Source organism: Lepidochelys kempii, chromosome 2 (genome assembly GCF_965140285.1).
Source record: "Lepidochelys kempii isolate rLepKem1 chromosome 2, rLepKem1.hap1, whole genome shotgun sequence".
NCBI lineage: Eukaryota > Metazoa > Chordata > Testudines > Cheloniidae > Lepidochelys > Lepidochelys kempii.
The window spans coordinates 200,325,848-200,352,973 of NC_136381.1; the positions used below are offsets into that span (position 1 = coordinate 200,325,848).

The 27,126-nt window shown below is 43.5% G+C and overlaps 1 protein-coding gene across 12 annotated transcripts in view; it reads left to right on the forward strand.

The window, feature by feature from the left end:
- The window catches only part of THRB (thyroid hormone receptor beta), a 294,090-nt gene extending 273,964 nt beyond the window's left edge, over window positions 1-20,126 (forward strand). For all 12 annotated transcript variants that reach the window (XM_073333469.2, XM_073333478.2, XM_073333472.2 and 9 more), the window contains 3 exons: window positions 6,247-6,393; window positions 11,591-11,849; window positions 14,537-20,126. In XM_073333469.2, the coding sequence (XP_073189570.1) occupies window positions 6,247-6,393; window positions 11,591-11,849; window positions 14,537-14,778 (648 nt within the window). In that variant the 3' untranslated portion in view covers window positions 14,779-20,126. The remainder of the gene's footprint in view (window positions 1-6,246; window positions 6,394-11,590; window positions 11,850-14,536) is intronic.
- Window positions 20,127-27,126: the final 7,000 nt, after the last annotated feature.

Below are 27,126 nucleotides of genomic sequence, written 5' to 3' on the forward strand. Positions count from 1 at the left end.
GCCTGCCTGCCTCAGCGGACCACGAGGCTGCACCAAGAGCCCCACCAGGGAATAACCAAGAAATCGCAACCCCACCCCCCCATGAGCTGCGAAAAGCGTTGCGGGAGTTTTTAGAAGACGCCCGTGGCTCCCGCAACAACGTACAGCTAGCTCTCCAGCGATGGGGGGACTTTGACCAAATCCTCCAAGCCACAAGGGCCCTTATAAGAGAGAGTAGAGGGACAGGAAGGCAAGGTGCCGTGGCCTACGGGCGGGTCCGCAGCTTCCGTGATAAATTACTCACTTACGGGACGGGTCACGGATTGTTGCGTGACCCGCTGGGAGTTGCGAACACCCCCGCCAACAAGGAACCCCCACCCCCCCCCAGCCCTCCGCATGACGCCTCTCATTATCGCAACTTTGAACACCAGGGGCTGTAGGATGGCTCTCCGCAGGTCCCAGGTGTTCTCTTTCCTTCGGGAGGGGAGGTACTCTGTGGTTTTCCTGCAGGAGACCCATACAGATCCGACCGCCAAGGACAGCTGGCAGCTGGAGTGGGGGGACGGGGTCTACTTTAGCCATTTCACAGTTCGACAGGCTGGAGTGGCGACCCTGTTCTCCCCCAACCTACGACCCGAGGTGCTAGGGGTCACTGAGGCTGTGCCGGGCCACCTGCTGCATCTCTGGGTCCGTATGGAGGGGCTCGTGATCAACCTCATTAACATCTATGCCCCGACAATGAGCCCGAAGCGGCCGCAATTCTACCAGCGGGTGTCCGTCTTCCTCATCACCCTAGATTCTCACGAGTGCCTAGTCCTGGGAGGTGACTTTAACACCACCCTTGAGGAGCAGGACCGCTCGGGGGCCGAGCTGAGCCCGGCCGCCGCGAACATTCTCCGAGAAATAGTCGAATATCACTCCCTAGTGGATGTCTGGCGTGACCACCACCCGGATGACACTTCCACGTTTACCTTTGTCCGGGTGGAGGCCCATCGGTCACACCACTCTCGGTTGGACCATATTTATTTATCCCATTTCCATCTTTCACGAGCCCACTCTTCCAACATTCGGCCGGCCCCATTTTCCGACCATCATCTAGCCACCATAACAGCCTCCCTCCATGCAGAGAGGCTGGGGCCGGCCTATTGGCATTTTAACAACAGCCTGTTGGAGGATGAGGGCTTCGTGACGTCCTTCCGGGAGTTCTGGCTGGCCTGGCGAGAGCAGCGGCGTGCCTTTCCCTTGGCGCGGCGATGGTGGGACCTAGGGAAGGTTCGCGCCAAGCTCTTCTGCTGTGACTACACCCAGGGCATCAGCCGACGGAGAAATGCGGCGATAGAGCAGTTGGAAAAGGAGGTCTTAGAGATGAGAGGCGTCTGGCCGCCAGCCCCGAGGACCCGTTCCTCTGCGGAGTGTGCCAGGAGAAGCGGGAGGAGCTCCGGGCCCTCAAGGACCATCGGGCCCGAGGTGCCTTTGTTCGATCCCGCATCCACCTCCTTCGGGAGATGGATCGTGGCTCCCGTTTCTTCTATGCCCTGGAGAAAATGAGGGGGGCCAAGAAACACATCACCTGCCTTCTAGCAGAAGACGGCACCCACCTCACGGATCCGGTGGAGATGTGTGGGAGGGCCCATGACTTCTACACAAGCCTTTTCTCCCCGGATCTGACCCATCCTGGCACTTGCAGGGTGCTCTGGAAGGAACTCCCTACAGTCACCGTGAGCAACCGAGACCGACTAGAGCTGCCTCTCACCCTGGCCGAGTTCTCGGAAGCCCTCCATCGCATGCCCACCAATAAATCTCCGGGCATGGACGGGCTGACCGTAGAGTTCTACCATGTGTTCTGGGACATCCTTGGCCCAGACCTAGCCACTATCTGGGCCGAGTCCTTGCAAGGCGGGGTCCTTCCTCTTTTGTGCAGGCGAGCGGTGCTCGCCTTTTTGCCGAAGAAGGGGGACCTCCGCGATTTACGAAATTGGCACCCCATCTCACTCCTTAGCACGGACTACAAAATCGTAGCGAAAGCAATCTCGCTGCGGCTAGGGTCCGTGATGGCGGACGTGATCCACCCAGACCAGACCTACACTGTCCCGGGCCGCAGCATTTTTGACAACCTATTTCTAGTCCCAGACCTTTTGGAACTCGGGCGTAGAGATGGTCTGTCATTCACCTTCCTGTCTCTTGATCAGGAGAAGGCGTTTGGTAGAGTGGACCATGGGTACCTCCTGGGCACTCTGCAGGCGTTTGGATTCGGACCTCAGTTTGTGAGTTTTATCCAGGTACTGTATGCTTCTGCAGAGTGTCTGGTTAGGCTCGACTGGACCCTGACCGAACCGGTCAGCTTCGGGCGAGGAGTACGGCAGGGGTGCCCCCTCTCGGGCCAGCTGTACACTCTGGCGATGGAGCCCTTCCTCTGTCTCCTCCGAAGGAGGTTGACAGGGTTGGTGCTGTGGGAGCTGGAGCTGCGGCTGGTCCTGTCGGCCTACGCCGATGACGTGCTCCTCGTGGTCCAGGACCCAGGCGACTTGGCGTGGGTGGAGGCTTGCCAGGCCATCTATTCGGCAGCCTCCTCCGCCCAAGTCAACTGGGTCAAGAGCTCTGGCTTGGCGGTAGGGGACTGGTGGCAGGTGAGCTCCCTCCCACCCACGCTTCAGACCATCCGGTGGAGCATGGGTCTGCTGCTCTACCTAGGCGTTTACCTTTCTGCCACGCACCCTTCTCCGCCGGAGAACTGGCAAAATTTAGAAGGCGGGATGATAGAGTGGCTCCGGAAATGGACGAGGCTACTCCGATGTCTCTCCCTCCGAGGCAGAGCGCTGATGCTTAACCAACTAGTCCTGTCCATGCTCTGATACCGGCTCAACACCCTGGTCCCAGCCCCAGATTTCCTGACCAACCTCCGGACATCGATTCTAGAGTTCTTCTGGTCAGGAATGCACTGGGCCCCTGTTGGAGTTCTTCATCTACCCCTGAAGGAAGGAGGGCAGGGCCTGAAGTGTCTGCACACTCAGGTCCGTGTCTTCCGCCTCCGGGCCCTGCAGAGGCTCCTCTATAGTGCAGGTAGTTCGACGTGGAGCATATTGGCGCACGCCTTCCTGCGCCGCTTCCAAGGGCTCCGATACGACCGGCAGCTCTTTTATCTCTGTCCAAGAGGTTTTCCGCGAGACCTCTCCAGGCTGCCAGTCTTCTACCAGGACCTCCTCTGGACTTGGAAACTGTTTTCAACGACCAGGTCCGCGGCGGCCACCATGGGAGTGGATCTCCTTGTGGAGCCCCTGCTACCCAACCCCCAGCTCCGTGTGCAGGTGGCAGAGTCCTGCTCAGTGCGCCAGAGTTTGGTCCTGGCGGAAGTCACGAGAGTCGGAGACCTCCTGGACTACGACCGGGGAGACTGGCTGGATCCCCTGACGCTTGCTCGGCACATGGGGCTCTCCAGACCTCGTACCCCCCGGCACGTACTTCAGGAGGTGAAGGTCATTTTGACGCCTGCTGCTCAGGCTTATCTCAGTCGAGCCCTGCACGAGGGCGCACCCCGCCCACCCTCTACCCCAGGCCCTCCGGACCTTTCAATTGGACCCCTACCCCGTAGATCCCAGCAAACCCCTCACCCTTTCACTGTGAGCCGGTTGCATGAACTGCAGCCGGTCAGCTTCCAAACTGCGCCAAGGAAATATCTATACACACTCACGCTTCACACCCTTCACGCCCTCACCCTGGTGTCCCTCCCCGATACAAAGTGGCAGGACCTCCTGCCACCTTTGGAGGGTGAGCAGCCCTGGTGGGCCAGCCTGTATTCCACCTTGGTCCCGAGGCCCGTCAGGGACATTATTTGGCGGCTCCTTCACGGAGCTGTGAGCACGGGCGTGTTTTTGACGTGGTTCACCCGCATCTCGGATACTTGCCCTTTTTGCAACGTGAGGGAAACCCTGGCACACGTATATTTAGAGTGTGCCAGGCTGCAGCCCCTTTTTCGGCTCCTCACGAATATTTTATTACGCTTTTGGCTGCACTTTTCCCCTCACCTTTTTATTTACACACTTCCCATCCTTGGCCCCACAAAGTCACAGGATCTCCTGGTTAACCTCCTCCTAGCCCTAGCTAAAACAGCCATCTATAAAACCAGAGAGAGGAGATTGGCCAATGAAGCGTCCTGCGACTGTAAGGCCGTTTTCCGATCCTCAGTACATTCACGTATCCGGGCGGAGTTCCTCTGGGCGGCGTCCACCGACTCCCTTGACGCCTTCGAGGAGCGGTGGACGCTGTCCGAGGTTCTCTGCTCTGTGACCCCATCCGGTTCCCTCCATCTGACCCTTTGATTGAGGGGAAGAGCGAGAGGCCCCAGCCATTGCTGCTGTGTATACCATCATTACTGTCACCTAGGAGGGGTCCTATCACACGTGGGTGTACGTCCGTCCCTCCCCCCAAACTGCCCACCCCGCAGCCATGCCCATCTTGTCGGGCACTCTCAGGAGAGGAATAATCGGTGACACTGGGCGTGGCACTAGGTAACTCGAGGGGGTGGAAAACCACGAGTGTCGAGGAACCCCCCCCCCCGCTCTAGGCCACCAGGTAACTCAGGAGGGTGGAGGACCACGGGTGTCGAGGAAGCCCCCCCGCTCTGGGCCCAGGCTAGCCTGAACACTTCTCCCTCCTGAAGGCTGCTGTGCTATACCTTGCGTTTGCTTTTGTTTTGTTGCATATTTTTGTTTTTTCCTTTTTGGTGATTCTTTGTAAATAAAATTCTTTTCTGCTTTAAAAAAAAAAAATTACTCTCCTATAGCCATCTGGCCCGACCCTGTCACAATGTTTACTCAGTTCCAACATTGGATCACACATTTCTATATGTACAGTCACACACTGTTGTGTCAGGACATAAAGAAGATAACACAAAGACAATATTCACAAAGTCAGTGAATATTGCAAAGAGTGATGTAGTTGTTTTTGAAATTACTATCTAGCAAAGTTCGCGGTTTGGTTTGGTTTAAAAGGGCAAGAACATGGATCCTGTGTACTAAATTTTTTTCCCTAACCTCAGTTGGATTAATATGTTGGGTTACATAGCATGTGGTTTTCCCAATTCTTTCCAAATCAGATGCTTATGTGCTTTATACAGAGCACCAGTTTTCTTCTGAAAGAAGTTAGATTTTGATTTTGACTGATGGCAGAACTGTAGGAAAATCTTTGACATTTTGCTTTAAAAAAAGCCTATTAAGCCTATGTTATTATTCAAACAGCAGTTTCAGTATCACTGTTGAAAGGTACTTCTGTAAACTTCATATACCTCAACTGTCTTGAAGGAGTTCTTCTCTGACTCCTGAGCAGTTTTAAACTTAGTAATTGAACAAAATGCTCCCTCCACATAGTGTTTGGCAGGTCTTTTGCAATTGCAAAGCCTTACTTTGAGCACGGAAGAACAGCTTTGGATATGTGTGGGTTTTTTAAAAAACAGAAGTATGCAAGTCTAGAAAGTATGCAAGTCTAAATTCAACTGTGGTGAAATTCACCCCTCTGCAGGGTTTCAGGATAAAGCTTATACATCATATAAGCCCCACTTAAATCCTCAAAATAGGACTTCCATGTTGCATAAACCTTGTGCTGAAGCCCTGCAGAGGAACAAATTTCAACCTAAATGAGCAGATGTTTAGGGAGTTCTTATTTGATCCAAACGACCTCCGATTTCAGCCCATCCCTAGTCTCAGTCATGTTAGCTCACCTCTGTAAATAGGTCTTGGCAGTTGGCTTGTGGTCTTTGTGATATTATAACATTATAACACTGGGTAACCAAGGAGCCCAATCCTACAGTGTTCTGAGCATCTTCTAGGTAAGAGGTAATGAGTATCTTCAACTCCCCTTGGTTTTAGGGGAGGTTGAGGGTGCTGAGCAGTGGAAGGAGGCAGGATCAGCCCTAAATTTCCAAGCAGAAACCCCTAAACTTCTCCCACGAAATATGCATAGACACAAACAGGTAATTGCATGTGTAAAATATGCAGCTGCTCACACAAAATGGGTGTAATGGCACGTTGATCACCCATTTCTTTATGTAATCACCTATTTTACAGACAACTGCTGCACAGACAACTGCAGGGGCTTGTTTTAGAAAAATTGCCCCTATAGGTCCTGCATAAATAATGGTTAATGTTATTGTTTAATTTCATAGGAACAGAGTGGTGGACTTTATATATAATCCCGACCATATTATAAACATCTATGAAAGATGACTTGAATGAAACAAATTTTCCCTTTTAATGTATTTCTTAATATCCTTAGCCTGAAGATATTGGGCAAGCACCAATGGTTAATGCCCCAGAAAGTGGGAAAGTGGACTTAGAAGCCTTCAGCCAGTTTACAAAAATTATCACACCAGCAATTACAAGAGTGGTGGATTTTGCCAAAAAGTTGCCTATGTTTTGTGAGGTAAGAATTTCTTTTTTCTTTTTCTTTGCTTCATGCTATTCTAAATGGACCTGTCAAGAGAAACAATAGAAAGTAGTGTCATTGTGACATGAAAACACATAAAATTATATCTGAGCCTCATAAAATCCCTCTACTTCCTGTTGACTTGAATCATGCAAGAATGAAGTGAAGAGGTTAGACCTTACTAATCAGTTCACTTTGTTTTAAATCAGATGGCTTAAAAGAATTAAAAATAAAAAAATAGGATAAAAATCATCTCAGTATCATTTAATTTCCTGTTTCCTATGATCAACCAAATCCCTTTTTTGTGATTTTGTATGGGCCTATACCAGTGGCAAAATCAATAAATCTTCCCTATCACTTGCATAACTTTAAGAAAATACTTAAGGCCCATTAACCCCCTGGTACTTAAGTACATGCTTAAAGTTAAGCATTTACTTAAATGCTTTCCTACGTAGGGATGGAGTTAAGTGCCTTCCTGAATCCAGGACTAAGATACCTCCCGCACTGGCTCATCTGTAGTGGATGGGATGTCAGCAAAAACCCAGGCCACAATCTGCCCCTCAGACATCACCACGAGTGAAATGTAAGTTAGATGTGGAGGCAACTAATAACACTTCGCTCCAGAAGGATATTCAAATGTGAGATACACTATAAGAGGAATATTTAAAATTAAATTTTAGTGTAATTAGGATATGCATGGGCCCTATTCTGATCTCACTCACACTGGTACAAATTGGGAATGAATGTAAATTTGAGAGCAGTAGATAATGATGATGATTGTTCTCTTGACTTAAAAAAATGTTAACTTAAATTCTGGGCTGAATCAACTGGAAACTAACTTTGACACCTGAGAGTCTCCTGCAATCCACAGCCATGGAAGTTCTGCAGCAGCGGTGGACTGCCGCCCTACTATCTCCTCCTGCAGAACTGCACTTGACCCCACTGGTTATATGGCAAGAGAATGACCTTGGAAATGACAGTGAGCATGCTCAGGGAGATGATCCGAAATCCAAACATGGGAACCACTTCTTCTCCCCACTGACTGAACATCAGTCAGGGAAGAAGCTTAAGGCAGGCGCACCATTGTGCTTTTCCCTGGCTGATAGCTCAATCTCTAAGGTTAGTCAAGGAGAGCTGTTATGTCAAGTAATGCCCTTTGCCTCCCCTGGCACCTACAAAAGAGGGTGCAGTAAGTATCAATTGCTGGTGCACTGTAAATAGCTCTCCCTGGCTCTGTCAGCCAAGAAAGGATGAAACAATGGCCAAGTATGAAGATTTAAAAATCCAAAGAGATTGAGAGGCCCCTGTAGCACTCCAGTGTCTGAGGGGAGCTGTCTGCATCGATTTACTGTTTGTGCTGGGAAATTGCAGTGACATGCCAAGGCAGTCTTTTTAATTAAAAAACCTGGTCCATCAGATAATAGGCTGCAATGCCTATCTGATATCTCCTATCCCTCCTGGCCACACAAGGCCCACATGCTCCACAATTTAAGCGAGTGGAAAGCATGAAGCAAATGAGTCAGGAGTTGTGGGGCATGACCTTTGTATGTTACTCGTTTTGGCTAGGTCAGGCCTCCCCCGCAGCTGAGCCACCTTTTAAACTTTGCTCCTACAGACACCAAAATCTGACAATAGAATGAGAAACAATTCACAGTGAATACAAAGGGTCGGGAGAGCTGCCTTCTCATGTGGCCGCAGTTGTGAAATAAAGGAATGGGAATGGCAAACGTTAGTACTTATTTGAAAGGGACACAGTCTGGCTAAAATGATTCACTTTTTAAAAAATGCAGGTGTCTTTACTTCGGTTACAAATAATCCTGCCTGGGCCAGACTCCGGCTGTGAATCAGTTTGCGAGGAAAAGCCCTTCCCTTCCCCTGTAGGCCCCTGCACAGACACAATCACAGTCCCTGCTGTCATGGGACCAGAGCTGACAGTGCAGCTAACCTCTGCAAAAGAGACAGAGCAGGGAAGGACTATGGCCCTTTTCCCCAGTGCCCTGCCTGCTGCAAGAGGGGATACACACTGTATTTTTATTGGTTTCAGAGTAGCAGCCGTGTTAGTCTGTATTTGCAAAAAGAAAAGGAGTACTTGTGCACCTTAGAGACTAACCAATTTATTTGAGCATAAGCTTTCGTGAGCTACAGCTCACTTCATCCATCACATTCATCACAGCTGCTAGACCATCCTAGTTTCAAAGGCTCATGGTTTAGTGGCATGGTATCACAGTTGTCAGCGGTCCCAGTTTGGCTAAGGCTGTACTGAGTTTTGCCAATGCAGTTTTAGGTCATTTCAGTCTCAAAATCAAATTGTGAGCAGCCGAGTTCATATCTGTGGCCAGCAGGGGGCCCAGTGAGATGAGCTCATCCTTCACAGTCAACTGGAGCTGCAGCCCCAGTCTCTGGTGGGCATGTGTTGCTGCTAGAAGATGAGAGTCCTGATGCCAGTGCCAACATCAACTGTAGCTTGGACAGCCCGGACTCCATGCAGGCTAGGAGGAAGCCAGTCTTGGCCCTGGCTGGCAGGATCCTACCTGGTCTGTCAGGCTGGCTAATTGCATACAGAGGTAGGATCCAAGTCCTGTCCAGAAATAAGGAGATAGGTGAGAAAGTAGGGGAGCAATTACGGATGGAAAAGAAGAAGAACTGAAGAGGGTTAAAATAGGGGAGCAATGGACAGGCAAAGAAGAGTAGAGACAGGGAAGGTATAGAGGGGAAGAATAGAGCTGGGAGGGAGTAAGGGAAGGGAATGTTTGTGATAGACAAGGAATTATTTTTCATTGTCGGGGGCTGGTTTCCAGCTGCCAGGAGGTTACATGCTTTCTGACGAATTACAGGTTATTTTCTATGCCGATCTCTCTCGCCCTTTTAAGGGGGAAAAAGGCTAAAAGAAAAAAGTCCCTAAAACTTGCCAGAATGCCCTCTCAACTTCCACCAGACCCAGCCATGGTGTGCTACAGTGTGCGGGCTACTGCAAGCACTGAGGGTGTTTGTTTCTTTAAGAAAAATAAAATTGTGGTATTTTTTAAACAAATTAAGTCAAGGAACCATTTCTATTGGTCTTCAGTTTGGTAAAACCTTATTTTTTACAAAGCCTATACTTTGGACACAATTTAACCTAACAGTGTCCCTTGAACCAAGGCCTGTGCAGTGTTTCCTTCAGCATTATGGGAAAAGGTGCACCATAAAGAAGTTACAAGGGGGGTCTGGGAGAGGTGGGAGAGTAAAGGAATTTCTTTATGTTTATTAGATCAGTGGAAAAAATAATGAGTTATTTGTTCATGTTATATCCCACTATTGACTTTTTTTGCTACGTATCTCACGATCCCGTTCTTTTTTCTCTTTGTCTCTGTTTCTTTCCTCCTTCCTTGTCTCTCCATACAGTTCTCATTTTTTCTCTTTATTCCCCCTCTGTCCCCCCCCCTTTCTTTCTTTCTCTCCTTTTTCTCTGCATTTGTTTCCCATTTGCCACCTTTTTATAATTGCTTCCTTTCTCCTTTTTTTTTTTCTTTCACCTTCTCTCCTCTCTTACTGGATCTCAGCAGCCAAACAGCAGCACTTCCTTTGGGAAGCTAAACTGCCAATTTCCCCATTCAGCCCATCTATGTGCAACCATTGAGCTTGATGCAGAAGGAAGCTGACTTGCCCTGACTGGAAGGTGTCATTTTCCTTATGTATCTAACATTTCAGACCTGACACTGGCGACACATCAAAATAACTGTGCAATCCTAGTCAATTTCTCTTTTCCGCTGGCTCCATGTTTAAAACTCTTCTCCCACAGAACACTGCTTTTGCCTCTGTCAGCCAATTGTCCATCATCCATGCTGTACGTTTTTCTACCAGATTAAATGTAATCATTATGTGAGTGAGTGCACAACTGCCAAAACCACACACGTTTACTTCACTTGAGATTCAAAGTAAAAAAATCATATCTTAACATGAACCCAAAATGAAACAGATTTTCTTCATTCTAGAACCCAATTAGGATTTAGCTTCATCTTCATATGATTACATATGTCACGGTAGCTGCTCATGTTGACTTACAGTGACATCTTCAAAACAGTCTTGGAGATTTCACTCTTCTTTCATTATCATTTATTTATGTAGCTAGATAGCTTTATAGAAATGCTAAAAAGGGCACCTATTCCTATTATGCAGACACCTTAGAAATAACATATAAATACAACCTAAGTGCAATAATTCAGGAACTACCCTCCAGCAAATTCTGCTCAAATAGTTCCCCATCTTTGGCATTACAATTCCCTCTCACTCCCTACACTCCCTCCTACCATTTTCAAACCCTGGGAAAAAGATGAGCCTTGCAACATGCCTTGAAGATAATGATCCAAATTCTGCTGTCAGTCACACCAGCATAACATTGGACTAGTGCCACTAAAGGCAACTGAGTTACATTTCTAAAGATGAAAGCAGAATCTGGCTCATTGTCTCTTATTAAATGCTGATACTTGATGGTTTCCAAAATATTACAGGGGGAGATTTCAAAAGTGATTAAGGGAAGAAAGAGCACAAATCCCAATCACTTAGGCATTTTTTAAAATCTTCTCCAGAGACAATATTTGTTTTACTACTTTTACTAAAAACCAGCCCACATTTATAGTTCTTCCCATGTGTGATCATTTCCCCCCCTATTCTTAGGTCAGAAAAGTAAGAGGTGCAGTATTGTTGTAACCAAAGAAACAATTGATAGTATTAATTTGTCAATTAAAGCTTGCAAAATGCTTTTCAAATGGAAAGTGGATATTATGAAAATGTATCAGGCTAGCTTTTCAAACCTGCTCAGCCCCCAGCAGTCCCCACTGAGAACGGCACTTCTGAAAATCTGATCCCTTCATTTTAGTGCCTTAACGGAAGCTGAGGTCTTCTGAAATTCGAACCCATTAGTCCTTCATTATAATGATATGGTGTCTTAATTTCCAACAGAAATTGGGTGGAATGAACCCACTCAGAAGGATGGCAAAGCATATACTACACAGGGTTGTTAGCTTTTGGGGTGTGTCATTCATACTTGGGAGTATTTAGTCTATCAGCTGTATGGTGTGTAACAGCGTTAATAGTGTATTTAGCAGCCCTTGATGTTTATTGAGAGTAACATGGATTTTATTGTATTTCAAAACTAAGTTTGCTTGAAAACCCTAGTTAGTGCAGGCTGTTTCATTATCATGTGTAATCTCTGCAGCTGCCATGTGAAGACCAGATAATCCTTTTGAAAGGCTGCTGTATGGAGATTATGTCCCTCCGAGCAGCAGTGCGCTACGACCCCGAGAGTGAGACTTTAACACTAAATGGGGAGATGGCAGTGACAAGGGGCCAGCTGAAAAACGGGGGTCTCGGCGTAGTCTCTGATGCCATCTTCGACCTGGGCATGTCGCTGTCTTCATTTAACCTGGATGACACAGAGGTCGCCCTGCTCCAGGCTGTGCTGCTCATGTCATCAGGTGAGAATGAGAACATATTGGGCACCACCGGAGCTTTTATAACCATCCCTGTGTGAAGTTCTGGTTCATTGTATCTGCAGCAAATCTCTCTCTAAAAGAAAACAGAGGGTATTTTAAATATAGGAGCACTGGCTAAGGCGTCACTAGAATGATGCAGCTGAAATTCTTGGTTTCTGCATCACATTGGGGCTTAGAAACTATGTGGATAAGCACTCACAAAAATACCTTTATGATAGATAACAATGGTCTTGGTCTCAGACGATGTGCAAACAGTGTAGAGGTCTGAGGTGGATTGGTTGCTGGAAAGGGATCAGTGATGTAGCTGAGTCTGGGCCAATATTCCCTGTCTTACAAATAGAGCGCTCAGCATCAGCCATCCTCAGGGTAAATTCTCTAAGGGCTGGGCTTCACTACTGGGAGATCAATGCTGCTGTGATCGATTTAGCAGGTCTACTGAAGAAATCGATGGCAGAGTGCTCTCCAGTCCATGCCAGCATGCCAGCTCTCAGAGAAGAGTAAGCGAAGTCGACCGGAGATCATCTCCTGTCGATGCAGCGCAGTGAAGACACCGGAGTAAGTCGACCTAAGCTATGTCGACTCCAGCTACGTCATGGAGTAGCGTAACTTAGGTCGACTTACCCCGTACTGAAGACAAGCCCGAGGTGCTCTTTTGCTCTAGCCCAGGGTGCTGTAACATACAGGACTGAGAATGTGGTTCTTGGGCAATGACAGACCTGGCAACTTGAGGGGGAGGAGGGGTTGAGAGTGCTTTAATCCCTGAGTAGTAAACAATACATAGGACAGGGGTTTACGTTGACCTTCCTGATCATTTGCATTCATTTGACATTTCCACTGAAAACATCTGGGTCTCCGTTTATTTTCCAAAGCCTTGGCTTGTAAAACAGTTATTTCAGAAGGCATTTCCATAGGAACTTCTTTCCTGAAAGGGACCTTTAAATGTTTTCTCATAAAGGAAGCATTTTCACAGCCAGGCTGGCACATTGCTTCTGTGCTGATTTGGAGGGAGGAGCACTGTCTGCTGAATTGCCAGCACCACTGAGTGCAGTTCATTGGTGTTCCTAGAGGCCTGCTCACCTTGTGCCTTCCCATGAGATCCTCCATCCCATTTTCATGAATGTAAACTCACTGCCTGTAAACCCAAGATCTCAGCCAATCTTGGTTGAAAAGTTTCAGAAGACTTTGGGTGAGATAAACTTCGTTAGATAGGAGGTTAATCTGATAGTTAAGTTTAGTCTCTAGAAAGCATGTTAGGATTTTGTTTTTTATGTAACCATGTGTTTCCAATATTCTTACTCACCATCTCCTGAATCTCTAGACTTTGATAATAAACTTCTTGTTTTCACTGTAAATATATCTCAGTGCTGTGGTGTTAAGTAAAATACTGGTCCTGAGCTGAATCTTATAAGCTGCTGTACATATTGTTCCTTTGGGGACAGCAGACATAATATTTCTGTAAGTAGTCAGGGGCTGGATATCACAGGGGAATGCTTCAAAGGGTCTAGGGGACTGGGGTGCACCTATTGTTAACCTGTAAGGCACAGTAAGGGCTGGCATGGCACAGAGGAGAGTGCTTGGGGGGCTACAAGGCTGGTGATGTTAGAAAACTAACATCCAGCTAAGCACAAGCAAGACTCCCTGATACTGGTTGCAGGGGGAACAAGGTGGCTCACAGTCCTAGGTACCCCAAGAATTGTCACAGTGATGTAGTCAGCAGGATGAGGGGCTGTCTTCTTTGCCTTCTACATAAATCCCCAAAGTTCATTGTCAGTAGTCAGAGTACAGGCTAACCAGCTGTGGCTTGTTTTGTGTCTCTGCTGCTTCGCCGTTGGTTTCACCTCTCTTCGTTGACTTCGTATGTAAATGGGCATCCATTGTGTTGGTTTATAATGCTTGATTTACATCCTGACAGAGAGACCAGTGAATAAACATCTCTTTGTCTAACAGAAAACCAATTTTTTCATCTCTGCTGGTGGCTAATACCTTGCTGCAGACTGCAGATAAGCATATCTTCAGTATCTGTACAGAACTCCTTACCTAGTATCTGTACATACATTTCACAACGTCATTAAAGACCATGTGACTCGAGTTTCATTTAAGATCTGAAGTGACGTTCTTTGGTGAACTCGAGTGTACATAGCAGAATCAGGACATTCCTGTATCCTTCTTGCCAGTGGGCATTGAGGGCTTCTTGGGTCACAGTTGTAGGGCTGCCATTGAAAGGGAAAACAAAGACAGGAGAGAATCGTAATTTAGAGGTGCGGGGGCGGGATTTTTGATGAAGGAAGTTTTTATTCATAATTATTTGTAATACAGTAACGCTTGGAGGCCCCAGCTGAGATCAGGTCTCCATTATGCAATGAACATACCAATAATAAGAGACTGTACCTGCCTGAATAACTTACGTTCTAAGTGGATGAGACAGACAAAGGGTTGGAGGAAGGAACCATTGGAGGGTTGGAGGAAGGAACCATTACTATCTTTGAGGTACAGAGAGATTAAGTGAGCAAGGTCACATGGGAAGTCTATGACAGATCCAGGATTTGAACACAGGTGTCCTGAGTCTCAGTCCAGTGCCTTTATTACATGGCTGTCCTTCCTCTCTTGATTTTGATTAGGAATTTATTATTGTAAATGAATGCATTCATCCTGTTTCTTTTTACCTACAGATCGTCCAGGTCTCCTCAGTGTTGAGAGGATAGAAAAATGTCAAGAAGGTTTCCTCCTGGCCTTTGAACACTACATTAATTACAGAAAACACCACGTTGCACACTTTTGGCCAAAACTGCTGATGAAAGTGACAGATCTACGAATGATTGGAGCCTGCCACGCCAGCCGCTTCCTGCACATGAAGGTGGAATGCCCCACGGAACTCTTTCCCCCTTTGTTCTTGGAAGTGTTTGAGGATTAGAAAGACTGGAGTGGTTCTCAGAATTCCCATAGCACTACTGGCTGTCATTTCATTCCATTGCCTAGCTCTTCTTCTGTTCTTTTTGTTTTGGTTTGGTTTGTTTGTTTCTTTTTTTTTTTTTTTTGCATAGACATGGATGAAAATGTCCCTTTTATGCGGGTACTTGTGACTATTGCATTTTGTCCTTCAGTCCCTTGATGTGAATGCTTTGACAGCTTAACAGTGAAAACACAAACAAACCAATCTCGATCACCAGCACTTAAATGGTCACCAGCTCACATCCATAACTGCTTGGGGAAATGGGGAGTTAAAATTGAAGTGGCAGAAAATAAACAGGCCTCCAAGGCAAAGCACTTTGCCCTGCCTTTTTCCCAGTATTACCTCATTTTGCAAGCCACAAGTGAGATACAGTGTCTAGTTTTCCATGGTCATTCTAAGTGTAACCATTACCATTGTGACCTAAGAATACCATCATCACTGTGATTGCATCACGTCTTTGGGATTATTACATGGATCATAAATATCTGTGTCCTCTACAATCAAATCTTTTTTCAAATACCCAGTGGGAAGGAGGGGTTGATATATTTTTTTCATTTGTACAAAATGAAGGCAAAATCCTTCAGCCCTTGCTCAATTAAAACTCTAGAATACTTCAGTGGCAGGTCTACTGGAATAGAGACTTTGGGCTTGATCCTGTGAGGTGTTGAGCTCTTCCAACAGGTGCTGGGAGCCCTCAACTCAGGTTGGTTTCAGGAGAGGAAGTGAAGGGGGATGTCACATCAACATCCAAGTGGCACTGGAAGGGGTGGGCACTCGGCAGGTATCGGTATGCACTCAGCACTCTGCAGGAATGTGTCTTTTATCCTGACTGCAGGATTTGCTTAGGGTTATGCAAAGATACAAATGATCACAGGGAGAAAAAAATGATTATGATGATCTCCAAATAGGATAGAAACCTACCTTATTACTAGTTATGCTCCAGACTGTACAGCTTTATCCCAGTAACATGTAGAGTATGTCTTGAGAGTAATTTCTGATAGATAAATACAAAGGAAACTTCAGCATCTGTCTTAAACATATTGCCATCTTTTTGTACCTTTTTTGGTGCATTTTTATTTTGATTGGCTAGATTCTCTCTCAATTCCCTGAAATCATTTATTTTTATTGACTGCATTAGTAGGAGCTGAACTGAGCAACAACAGGATGTCTTGCTGCTGAAATCTGCCAGCCAGCACTCCTGGCACTCATGTGGGCCTTTTTCAAGGGCATTATGAGTAGAGAGTCCTCTGTTTCCTCCATCCTGATCACAGGGTGATTGTCTCTGAAGTTTTATAAACTCCAGGTCAGGTAAATCTCCTGGTTTATCTATAAGTGGGATACATCAGAAGGATCGTCCTCTTCCTGGCAACAGAAAAGATTTAGTACAGCCTCCCTCTGTTGCATAGTGCATTCACATATCAATACATAAAGACAGAAGGAAGTATCTTTTCCTGCCCAACTGGACAGGCATTGTTATAGTTGGACATTCAAAGCTAAAGGCCCTAATCTAGCCCTAAGTGTTTGACTCATGAAAATGTGGTACTAGGAAAACTTTCATTGTGGGCAAAACTCCAGGGGAATTTTGAAATGATTTTCACTCCTGCTGGAATGGGAAGAAAGCATTTGGAATACTAAGGGCCACGTTTTCAGCCAGGCTGAATCCCTGCCTCCATGTATATTGGTGCAATTTGCATCTAGACTTGCAATGGGTTGTGAGCATTAATCTTAGTAGTTACATATTGGACTTCTAATATTTGGGCCCACAATTCCTTGTGGGTGTAAAACACCCAGCTGAATTTTTTGCAGGCACAAGGGAAGCCAGGCCACTGGAAACTTGTTCTTAAATGTTTGGTTTTTGTATGAGGTTAAAAAAAAAAAACACCTCACCCCAAGGCAAATGTTTGAATGACACCATTTTCCAGATTGTTTTGCAGGAAAACCCAGAGTACGTCATGGGGTTAGGGACATCATCCAGAATACTGGGGGTTATACTTAGAAACAAAACCCATACAAAATAATGAGAATTATGGGTTTGGTCCTGCAAATTCTTCCTCAGATGTGCAGTCTCAAGAAAGTCACTCCGTAGTGTGAGAACTGCTTACACGAGTCAGGGCTTGCATGAGCAGATCCTAACTGCATACATTAAAAGAAAAATAATTGCACACATTTTAAAATCAAATTAGTTAAAATGACAGATACCTGTAGAAATTAAATAAAATAGTTGATCCATTTCTTGCTTCTGTTTTCCAGATCTACTAAGCAAAAATAAATGAAATGTACAAACCTTTTAGAGCTGTATTCTGCCCTTAATCTTCATGGGAAACTCCCACTGATGCCAGTGAGAACCCCACACATGCTCCTAAGGCTATTTATGACTAAATTAGTGTACAAAAATTTGATCATGCTGCAGGTGAAAGAGAGAGAAAAACATTCTTCTTCCTGACAGCTATCAATATTGGCAACTCACAATTTTATTGCCAGTCTTGAGATATCTGCTGTTTTTCTTATAGCCCCCGCCCTGGAAATCATGTTGTTACATGATTTTAAAAAAAAAAGTTTCTGGTGCTTTTGGTTGTAGAAAAAAGCTTGAAAATGTGAAACCCAAATGTTCAAAACTTAGAAGGCAAATAAGAACTCAAAATTGACAATTTAGAACTCTCGTGATTTTTAAGCCAATCTTATGATTTCGGGGGCCTGGCTCATGATTTTTGAAGCCTTGGGATTGGCAACACTGAGATATTCCAAGTAAATAGCGTAGAAAAGGTAAGAGTTGTACAAAAAACAAAAACAAAAAAGATTAGTCATCTGACTCAGGAAAGCTTCATCAGTCTGATCCAGCGCTGAGAATAAACCCTTCACAGGCTGGCTGCTGTTAAAATAACTACTGGTACGGGAACCTGTCCCCATTAAATGAAACAAGCAAAGCACTGAGGTTTAAAAGTGTTAGATTTAGTAGATTACATGAATGAGTGCCTGGAATTAGGCACCTAATTTGTATTTAAATGTCTGAATAAGTGGCTGAATTTCCAAGATGTTGACTTAATTGGGAGCTGTGACTACTCAGTATCCCGAAAAATCAGTTCACCTCTATTTAAGTGACTGAACATGGATTTCGGTGCCTAACGTTAGGAAAACAAGCCAGAAAATGTTGGTCAGTGTTTTTAGCAAAGAGTACATATAGCAGTATTTTTTTAACCTTTTTTATATTAAAGGTATGGGATGTGGCAGCAATTCATTGCAGTGAATTACCAGTATTTATCAATCCAAAACCAATATCCATTTCTTAGTTTAACAGATGTGATCTTAGTGACATCTAAGGCCCTGCTTCCATACCAGTTTTACATTGTCTGACTTCATTTACTTCAGTGATATTACTCCTGATTTACACCAGTGCAGAATTAGAACCTATATTAGGCTCTGATCTTGCGAACGCTTGCTACTGGACTCAGCCCCCTGTCCTGCAATGACTTATGCACATGCTTAAATTTGCATACATGCGTAGTCCCAAGTCTTTGCAGGCTCAAGAACATAGTGCTTGCTACTGTGAGTAACAGACTTTAGTGTGACTGACTGTTCCCAGTAGTAAGCACTACACCCTGTAGTATTTGTAGAATAAGGCCTTCTGACTGAGTGCAACAGAACTGAACTTTTCAGTGCAGTCCATACTCTTGTGTTTGATGGTGCCACATAACTCTCATTTTTGCTCTGTGGTCTAGAGGTGTAGCCAGTGGGGTCTTTTATTCATGATTCTTTCTGTCAACCTAGCTCTTTCATTGTCATCCTCACTGTTTTTTGCCCTATTCCTTTCATCTGGCATCCCAACTTAGTTCCGATATTTAAAATAACGTATATACAGTGTGATAATGATTTTTGTTTACACTCTGCCAAAATGTAGACTTTAGAATTAGACCTCTAAGATCCAAAATCATCTTTGAGGTAAATGCTTGCTCCTTCAGGGGTTGGTTTCAGAAAGAAAAAAGAAAAGAAAATGACCAGAGGGAGAAATCAGAAATCGGCCTAGGTAGGGCTGTTGATCACAAGCAGAGCATGTCATTGTTAGTGATGTATCTTTATGCTATGGAACTCTAACCTGTATGTGTCATATTGACGTTTTGCTGCATGAATCATACACTATAAAAATCAGTCTTACGGTTTTGAGACGTAGCCAACATTTATAAGGCTAAACCTTTTTCAGTGACAGAATCAAAATCAGCAACCAAGGAACATTCTTCTCTCTCTCTCTCTCACTGTGAGAGCAGTTAAAAGTGTCCAACACTTGTCCTTTCACTGACATAAAGCCTCCAGGAGCTAAACAAGCTCTTAATTTGTCCTGTTGTTGTAATAATATGGAACTGATTACCAGACGTTTCCTTTTGATATTGCTATGATATGATCCCTCTTTAAACTTGATAGAGAGAAATTTTATTCTAGTGCAATAGAGATTTATTTTCCACCTAAAGATTCAAAGTAAAGTGAGCACATTTTTTTGCAACAGAATAATCTTGTTTAAAAAACACACAAAAAAGGTCTGGCCTTATCACAAAGGTTTACCGTGTTGTATAAATGTTTAGTAAATGCAAAGAGTATGCATTTCTTGTGTGTATCCACATTGACTGCCGTCGCCTTCAAAAGCAATATTGTGCAGGTAATAAGTTTTTTGTGACTGCCCATTGCACAGTTTACCTACTTAAAAGCTAACCCTATTTATGCACAAGACAATCACATATAAATCTGCATCAGCCAGAGGGTGTAGATTAAATTTGTTTAAATTACTGAGCACAATGTAAAACATTAAAAGACACTTTATTTAATTACACATTTAATGTTGGTATAGATAATATCAGGGCATGAACTAGCTGACACACTGTAATTTCTTTTTATCTTTTCATACTTTCTTAACTCTTCATTTTTAATTTGTTCGCAACTACATCAAATTAGTCTTTCATGCCATTTGTTTAAAAGAGACAAAAGGTTGACTTTTTTTATTGTTACTATTGGTTTCATGCCCTGAGGGTAAGACAAACATTACATGATGTAATGAAAGACCATACTTTGGATGATGTATTTTTTTGCAAACAGGAGTAAGTGATATGCTATATCAGTAATATTTTTTCAGCCTAAAATATATATATATTAAAAATCTGTGACCACAAATGTTTTAGACTATCCGAAGAGAAAATTTGTATATTTGGGGGGGAAATAATTTTTACATAGCTTTTGTATGCAGATATTAAAATGTAATTATGAATATAGTGGGCCTAGATAACTGTGTAAGCTTGAATTCTAAAATGAAAAAGCTTATAACTGAACTATGTTTTCAGTCTCTCTCTTTTTTCTTCCAGAACATTTAATCTGGACTGCTACATAGTTGTAAAGTGCTATGCAGTACTACACTGGAAATGATGGGGCTTGAGACGAGCCTTATGTTGCTCCCCGACCTGTTCACACTTCTGTTCTTTTAGGCTCTTCCCATCATATATCATCTCTCCTCTCAAATACACTCTCTCCTACAATGGTTCTGATTCTCCTCTTGTTCATACCAGATTAACTTAATTTACTTCAGTGGATTTACTCCTGATTTACCTTAGTTATGTTTTTAAATGAACACCTTTTTTCCTTGTTATGTTGGAAGCATACACCCAGAAGAGTTAAATTAAAAACATAAATACTCTTGCTGGAAGGCTGCAACGTAACACTACTGTATTTCGGAGAATTCAGACCAGTTACACATAGGGCTGTCAATTAATCACAGTTAACTCAAGCAATTAACACAAAACAAATTAACTAGATTAAAAAAATTGATTGTGATTAATCACAGCTTTAATTGTACTGTTAAACAATAATAGAATACCAGTTTAAATTTATAATAAATATTTTTGGAGTTTTGCTAGTTTCAGATATATTTATTTCAATTACAATACTGAATACAAACTATATAGTGCTCACTTTATATTATTTTTATTATAAATAATATTATTCAATTCACCACATACAAGTACTGTAGTGCAATCTCTATCATGAAAGTGCAATTTACAAATGTTGAATTATTTTTTTAATATAACTGCACTCAAAAACAAAACAATGTAAAACTTTAGAGCCTACAAGTCCACTCAGTCCTACTTCTTGTTCAGCCAATCGCTCAAACAAGTTTGTTTACATTTAGAGGAGATAAAGCTGCCTGCTTCTTATTTACAATGTCACCTGAAAGTGAGAATAGGCATTCACATGGCACTGTTGTAGCCAACGTTTCAAGGTATCTATGTGCTAGATATGCTAAACATTCGTATGCCCCTTCATGCTTTGACCACCATTCCAGAGAACATGATTCCATGCTGATGATGTTGGTTAAAATATAATGTGTTGATTAAATCTGTGACTGAACTCCTTGGGAGAGAATTGTATGTCTTCAAGCTCCATGGTTTTACCCACATTATGCTATAATCAGATTTGACCAAACACAAAGAAGGTACCAATATGAGATTTCTAAAGATAGCTACAGCACTCCACCCAAGGTTTAAGAGTCCGAAATGCCTTCCAAAATCTGAGAGGGACGAGGTGTGGAATATGCTATCAGAAGTCTTAAAAGAGCATCACTTTGATGTGGAAACTACAGAATCTGAACCACCAAAAAAGAAAAACAACATTCTGCTGGTGGCATGTGACCCCAGATGATGAAAAAAAAGGTGTATTGGTCTGTACTGCTTTGGTTTGTCATCAAACAGAACCAGACTGTCTCACTTTCAGGTGACATTGTAAATAAGAAGCAGGCAGCATTATCTCCTGTAAATGTAAACAAACTTGTTTGAGCGATTGGCTGAACAAGAAGTAGGACTGAGTGGACTTGTAGGCGCTAAAGTTTTACATTGTTTTGTTTTTGAATGCAGTTATTTTTTAAACATAATTCTACATTTGTAACTTGCACTTTCACTATAAAGAGATTGCAATACAGTACTTGTATGAGGTGAATTGAAAAATACTGTTTCTTTTGGGAGGGGTTTACAGTGCAAATATTTGTAATAAAAAATAATATAAAGTGAGCACTCTTCACTTCGTATTCTGTGTTGTAATTGAAATCAAATATTTGAAAATGTAGCAAAATCTCCAAAAATATTTATAATAAATTTAAATTGGTATCCTATTATTGTTCAACAGTACAATTAAAAATGCAATGAAGCACAACTTCTTTTTAATCTTGCAATTAATTGCAATTATTTTTTAATTGTTTGGCAGCCCTAATTACATGCAAGATCCCAAAACCAGAGAAAGACAAAACAGGCTGCTCTCTAAAAACCAAAGAGGCACAATTCACCCCATCTTACTCTAGGATGAGTAGCTGCAAACTGATCCTACACTCCCTACAAAGCCCCCTCACCTGCAAGTACTAGCAGGAACACTCCCACCACAATTCTTAAATTGCTAGCTTGCAATTTCAAGACAATCCTCAGTATACCACATTCCAAGTCTAGACAGTGCAAGTGTGAGGGGAGAATGGGGTCCCCTGTCTTCTCACATGCCCCATTTCTCTCTCACATGCACACACTCCCTCTCTTCCCTCTTGGTGCTGTTTCTCTTCTTTCACTCTCTCTTTCTCCATCCTTCCCCTTTCACAGGCCTTCTGTCTTTCCCTTCTCTATCTCTCTCTTATGTATCACATGGGGATGTGCTAGATCTGGAGCCTGTAGTGGATATAGTTTCCCAATACTTTCTGATGAAACCTATGTGTTAGGAGGTAGGTTCAGGGTGCTTGTCACAGGCTTTCCACTGGCTGAGCCTGTGCCCAGGATAATGGTCCTGGGTCCACCCGACCCCGACAGCATCCCTGGTGCCAAGAATCTCCAGCAAGATGCTGAGCTTTGTCAACTTTCACTGATGTAGGTGCTCAGCACTTTGCAGGGTCAGGTCTTTCATGCCCATGTGCACCTAAAGGGTCTGTACCTGCTCCCATTGCCATCCATGAGAACAGGACCTGGCCCTTAAGTAAAAGGACATTTTCAAATTTGGTACCTAAAGTTAATGTTCTAAATCTATATTTAAGCATCTAATTTTAGGTACCCAAGTTTTGAAAATTTTGGCCAAGATCCTCTGAAGCGCTGAGGTGACATCAATAACGAAGGAGGGTGCTCAGCACCTCACAGGATCAGACCATGCATGAAGGGGAAATACAGGTAACCTTTTACCAGCAGCGACTGAATTATTTGCTGCCTAACACTTTGGTTATATGTATCTAAAATAGAATTATGCTCAAGATAAAGTTGCTGCTCTTTACAGAGCTTATTTCAGTGAGTTATTTCTGAGAGTTCTGCTGCCTTGAGCTTTGTTGTTTTAGCTGGTGAATTCTCTGTTTGTTACAAAGAGAGGTCAAATTGGATCAAATACCAACACCAGCAAATAGGAAAGTGATGTTCATGTGCAGTCAAAATTGTTGTTCATGTGTGTGTGTGTTCATGTGCGTGCACGTGTGATTATATATATAAATAATTACATTAAAAAATTAAAAGCATGTTAAAGTTGCAAATTCACCACCTAGAGGTTAGGAAATGTCAGTATTAAGGGTGCCTGTGCAACCTTAATTCAGCCTCCATGAGTGTTTGCACTAGGAGGTTTCAGAGTAACAGCCGTGTTAGTCTGTATTCGCAAAAAGAAAAGGAGGACTTGTGGCACCTTAGAGACTAACCAATTTATTTGAGCATGCTCAAATAAATTGGTTAGTCTCTAAGGTGCCACAAGTCCTCCTTTTCTTTTTGCACTAGGAGGCAGTCTTGAACTGCATGATCACATCCTTTTTTGTACATTAACTTCAATGGGACCGGCTGGGTGCTCCTCCCTTTTGAACACTGGGCCACTTATGTTTCTATCTAAATATGGAGTTGGAAGCCTAACTTCAGGCATCTTTTTTTCTTTAATCTTGGTCTTGTGTGTGTGTGTGTATGTATATATGTGTATATATATATAGGCCAATATCTTTAGTGACATAAGTTGCATCAAACACCTCACTCTTACTCCAAAATAAGAGTGTCTACACACAGACTTTCACCACACTAACTAGGTGTACATTACAACTGATTTGGGTATTTTGGTTCCAGTTTCCATACAGTGTATACATTGCTTTGAGCAACACCGTACCAGTGGACAGCCAGGGAAGGCTGTTATCATTTTAATCGGGTTGGGAGCAACACAGACTGTATTCTGTGAGTCTTAAGGTGCCTGGGTTTTCTAGGAAATGAGAGAGGGAAATGTTTTTCTCCAATATATTCATCATCTCACATTAATTCTTTATTCTGAAAATTAAGTGAATGGGGTGTTTGGTTTATTTTTCATAAAAGTGGATTCCCTTTCAAAACAGATCTCACAGTAACATCTCTGTCATTGGGGAGAGCATTTACCCTGCTGTTGTTGACGCTAGCTGCCTTAACAGAAACTTTCACAGAAGCAAATGATTTGCCAGGAATAACATGTCCATTTGCCAGAATCAAAGAGAAATTTTTGAGTGAGGGCAAAATATAGCAAATAAATTATATAACCATATGACTCACTTGGTATATTAACATTGCAATCATTTTATTAGAGCCATGCCCAGCAGCACAGCCCTAGTTAAGAGTTTCCAATTTAAAATAAATCCTAATTTAATTGCATCTGGTTGGAATGCTGCACACATAGGGTATCTATCCACGTGCCAATTTTTATTGTTGTTTTGATGAAGATTAGTTTTAATCAGCTCAGTTTTGAAGTCATAAAGTCAACATATAAAGATTGTATTTTGAGCAGATTTCAATGCTCTTAAACAAAATCTAGATTTTTTTAAAACTATGGTTCTTAGAATAATTTTTATAAGATTATACTCTTGTATGTACACTAAGGGTCACTTTCTGCCATCCTTGCTCACGTTCAGCAGTGATTTACTTCCTGAGTATTCCCAGTGGTTCCAATGGAATCACTATGCACTCTCAGTAAAGTTGGCAGAATCTGTCCCTAAAGGCCAACTCTGCCATGGTGCTGAGCAGTTACTTTGAGGCGTTGAGCATCCTCAACTCCCACTGTGACCATGTCTAGGCTCAGAACATCGGGTCCTGTCCCCCAGGATTGACCACAACCAGCTAACATTTTTAAAGATACCGTGCCCTGTCTAAAGGTCCTGTTTAAAATCATGTCAGCTAGAAGCTAAAGCATTTTAAAACAGGCCCCGTCTTCTTCAGCTAGACATGACCTGAGTGAGAATATCTCCGTTTAGCACCACACACAACTGGGTTCAAAATGGTTTTCCATATGTTAACAGATGGGGGTGGGGGGGGTAATGGATAGGGGAGAAACAGTTTAAAGTGGCTAGCTGTTAACCTTTGAAAAACAGCAGCTGTGGGTTCACACAACTGCTGGAGCGAAATGTTCAGCAAAAATATTAATGTTTAGAGCTTGAAATTTCCACATTACATTGAGCTGAATCTGGGCATGTCTGGTCATTTGCTGCCCGTGTATTAAAAAAAAATACACACAGTAATTGAACAACCCCAAATATCAGTGTATTTTAAGCCCTATTTTAATGTAAATAGTAATAAAAATAATAATAGTGGTAGAGCTGTTTGGAAAAAGTTCATTGTTTTCCCTGAAATGTTAAGAGTCTCGCTCTCTCTCTCTCTTTTTTTTTTTTTTTGTAATGTTCCCATAAAAATCACTGGGAATTTTAGTCCTCCTTCCCCCCTCCCCATGGAAAAGGGCAGTCAAAGCGGGGAAAGAGAAGAAGGTTTTGTGTGTGTGTTTTTGTTGAAAAACATTAACATTTTCAGTTAAGGAAAAATGCCATTTTCTGCCAAAAATGTTTGGTTTTTGCATAAAATTTTTGGCAACCTCAGATAATGTCTGAGTTATAAGCAGCCCTTTTTTCCCAGCTACTGTTTCATTCTCTACTCCATTGCTCTCAGGCCCGTTGTGTTTAAACTAAAACCTAAACACTGTTACCTAAACAACTAGAAGCTGGTCCTTATCACAGGTCTAGCAGTTTTACTGCAGCGTAAATGCACTGCTTCCGATGAAGTTAGTTACACCCGATTTCCTCTGAGGTAAATGAGAGCAGAATCAGGCCCAGACTGGGTAAAGAATGAAATAGTAGCTGGGCTGTTGTCTGTGATCATAACACCTTTCTGGGGCAAGGCAGTTGTGAGGGCAAACTGGACAGAGGTGAGTGGCCTCTGCTGGAGTCACTTCAGCTATCCCATACCTGTCCACCTGCAGCAGCCAGGAAGATGGGAGAATCTGGCTTTGGCTTTGCCACTCTCTGGGCCCACCCATGACCTGCATTCACTCACTGTCTGGGCCCTGGTGGACCTTCTGGAGCCATGGAGGCAAGACTGCTCTCCTGTGCAATCCACACAGTAGTATTGTGTATATTATTTTGACTATGCTAGATCTTGTTTCCGAATGAAAATAGTGCCTACCCCACTGAGTTCAAGGGAGTTTCCATAAAAAGACTAACACATGATATTGTGACGGGTTTCAGAGCAGCAGCCGTGTTACTCTGTATCCACAAGAAGAAAAGGAAGACTTGTGGCACCTTAGAGACTAACCAATTTATTTGAGCATAAGCTTTTGTGAGCTACAGCTCACTTCATCAGATGCATCCAGTGAAGTGAGCTGTAGCTCACGAAAGCTTATGCTCAAATAAATTGGTTAGTCTCTAAGGTGCCACAAGTCCTCCTTTTCTTTTTACATGATACTGTGTAAAGATGAGATGGCTGCCGTCCTGACTGACACACTGCGAAATGAACCAGAGATCTGTGGAGCTAAAAGCAGGAGCAACCGAAAGACTCCAAACTCCTTAGGTAAGGCTGTGACAGTCATATCTTCTGTGGATTGGGCACAAGGGAGGGACCTGTAACAACACTCACCAGAGGGTTACAGAGCCCATAGGCACATGCCTGAAAACCTTACTCATAGGAATAGTCCTTACTTAATTAAGTCTATTCATTTGCTGCAGAGTCAGGCCCATAGTAGTAGCCAACATAGAGTTGCTACTGCAGCATATGGGTCAAAGTAAGTTTTGCCCATGTGGAAGTGTCCCCATAAAGCCATTAAAAAGGGAATTAATGACCCCCAAACTCTTCAGAATTAATACTAGGAATCCGTCTTACTCCCCCAAAGCCCGGAAATGCTCTATCAGAAGAGTAAGACTTTAGAGGGTGGTATATACACCTGTTCTTCGCTGCCCCCAATGTGCTCATATACTGCATTCAGGTGGTTCTCTACACAAAAGAATTCAGTTGCTTTTTCTTTCTCTGTTTGGTTCTGGGTGGCTGAGACAAGCCGTCATATTTGTTAGCA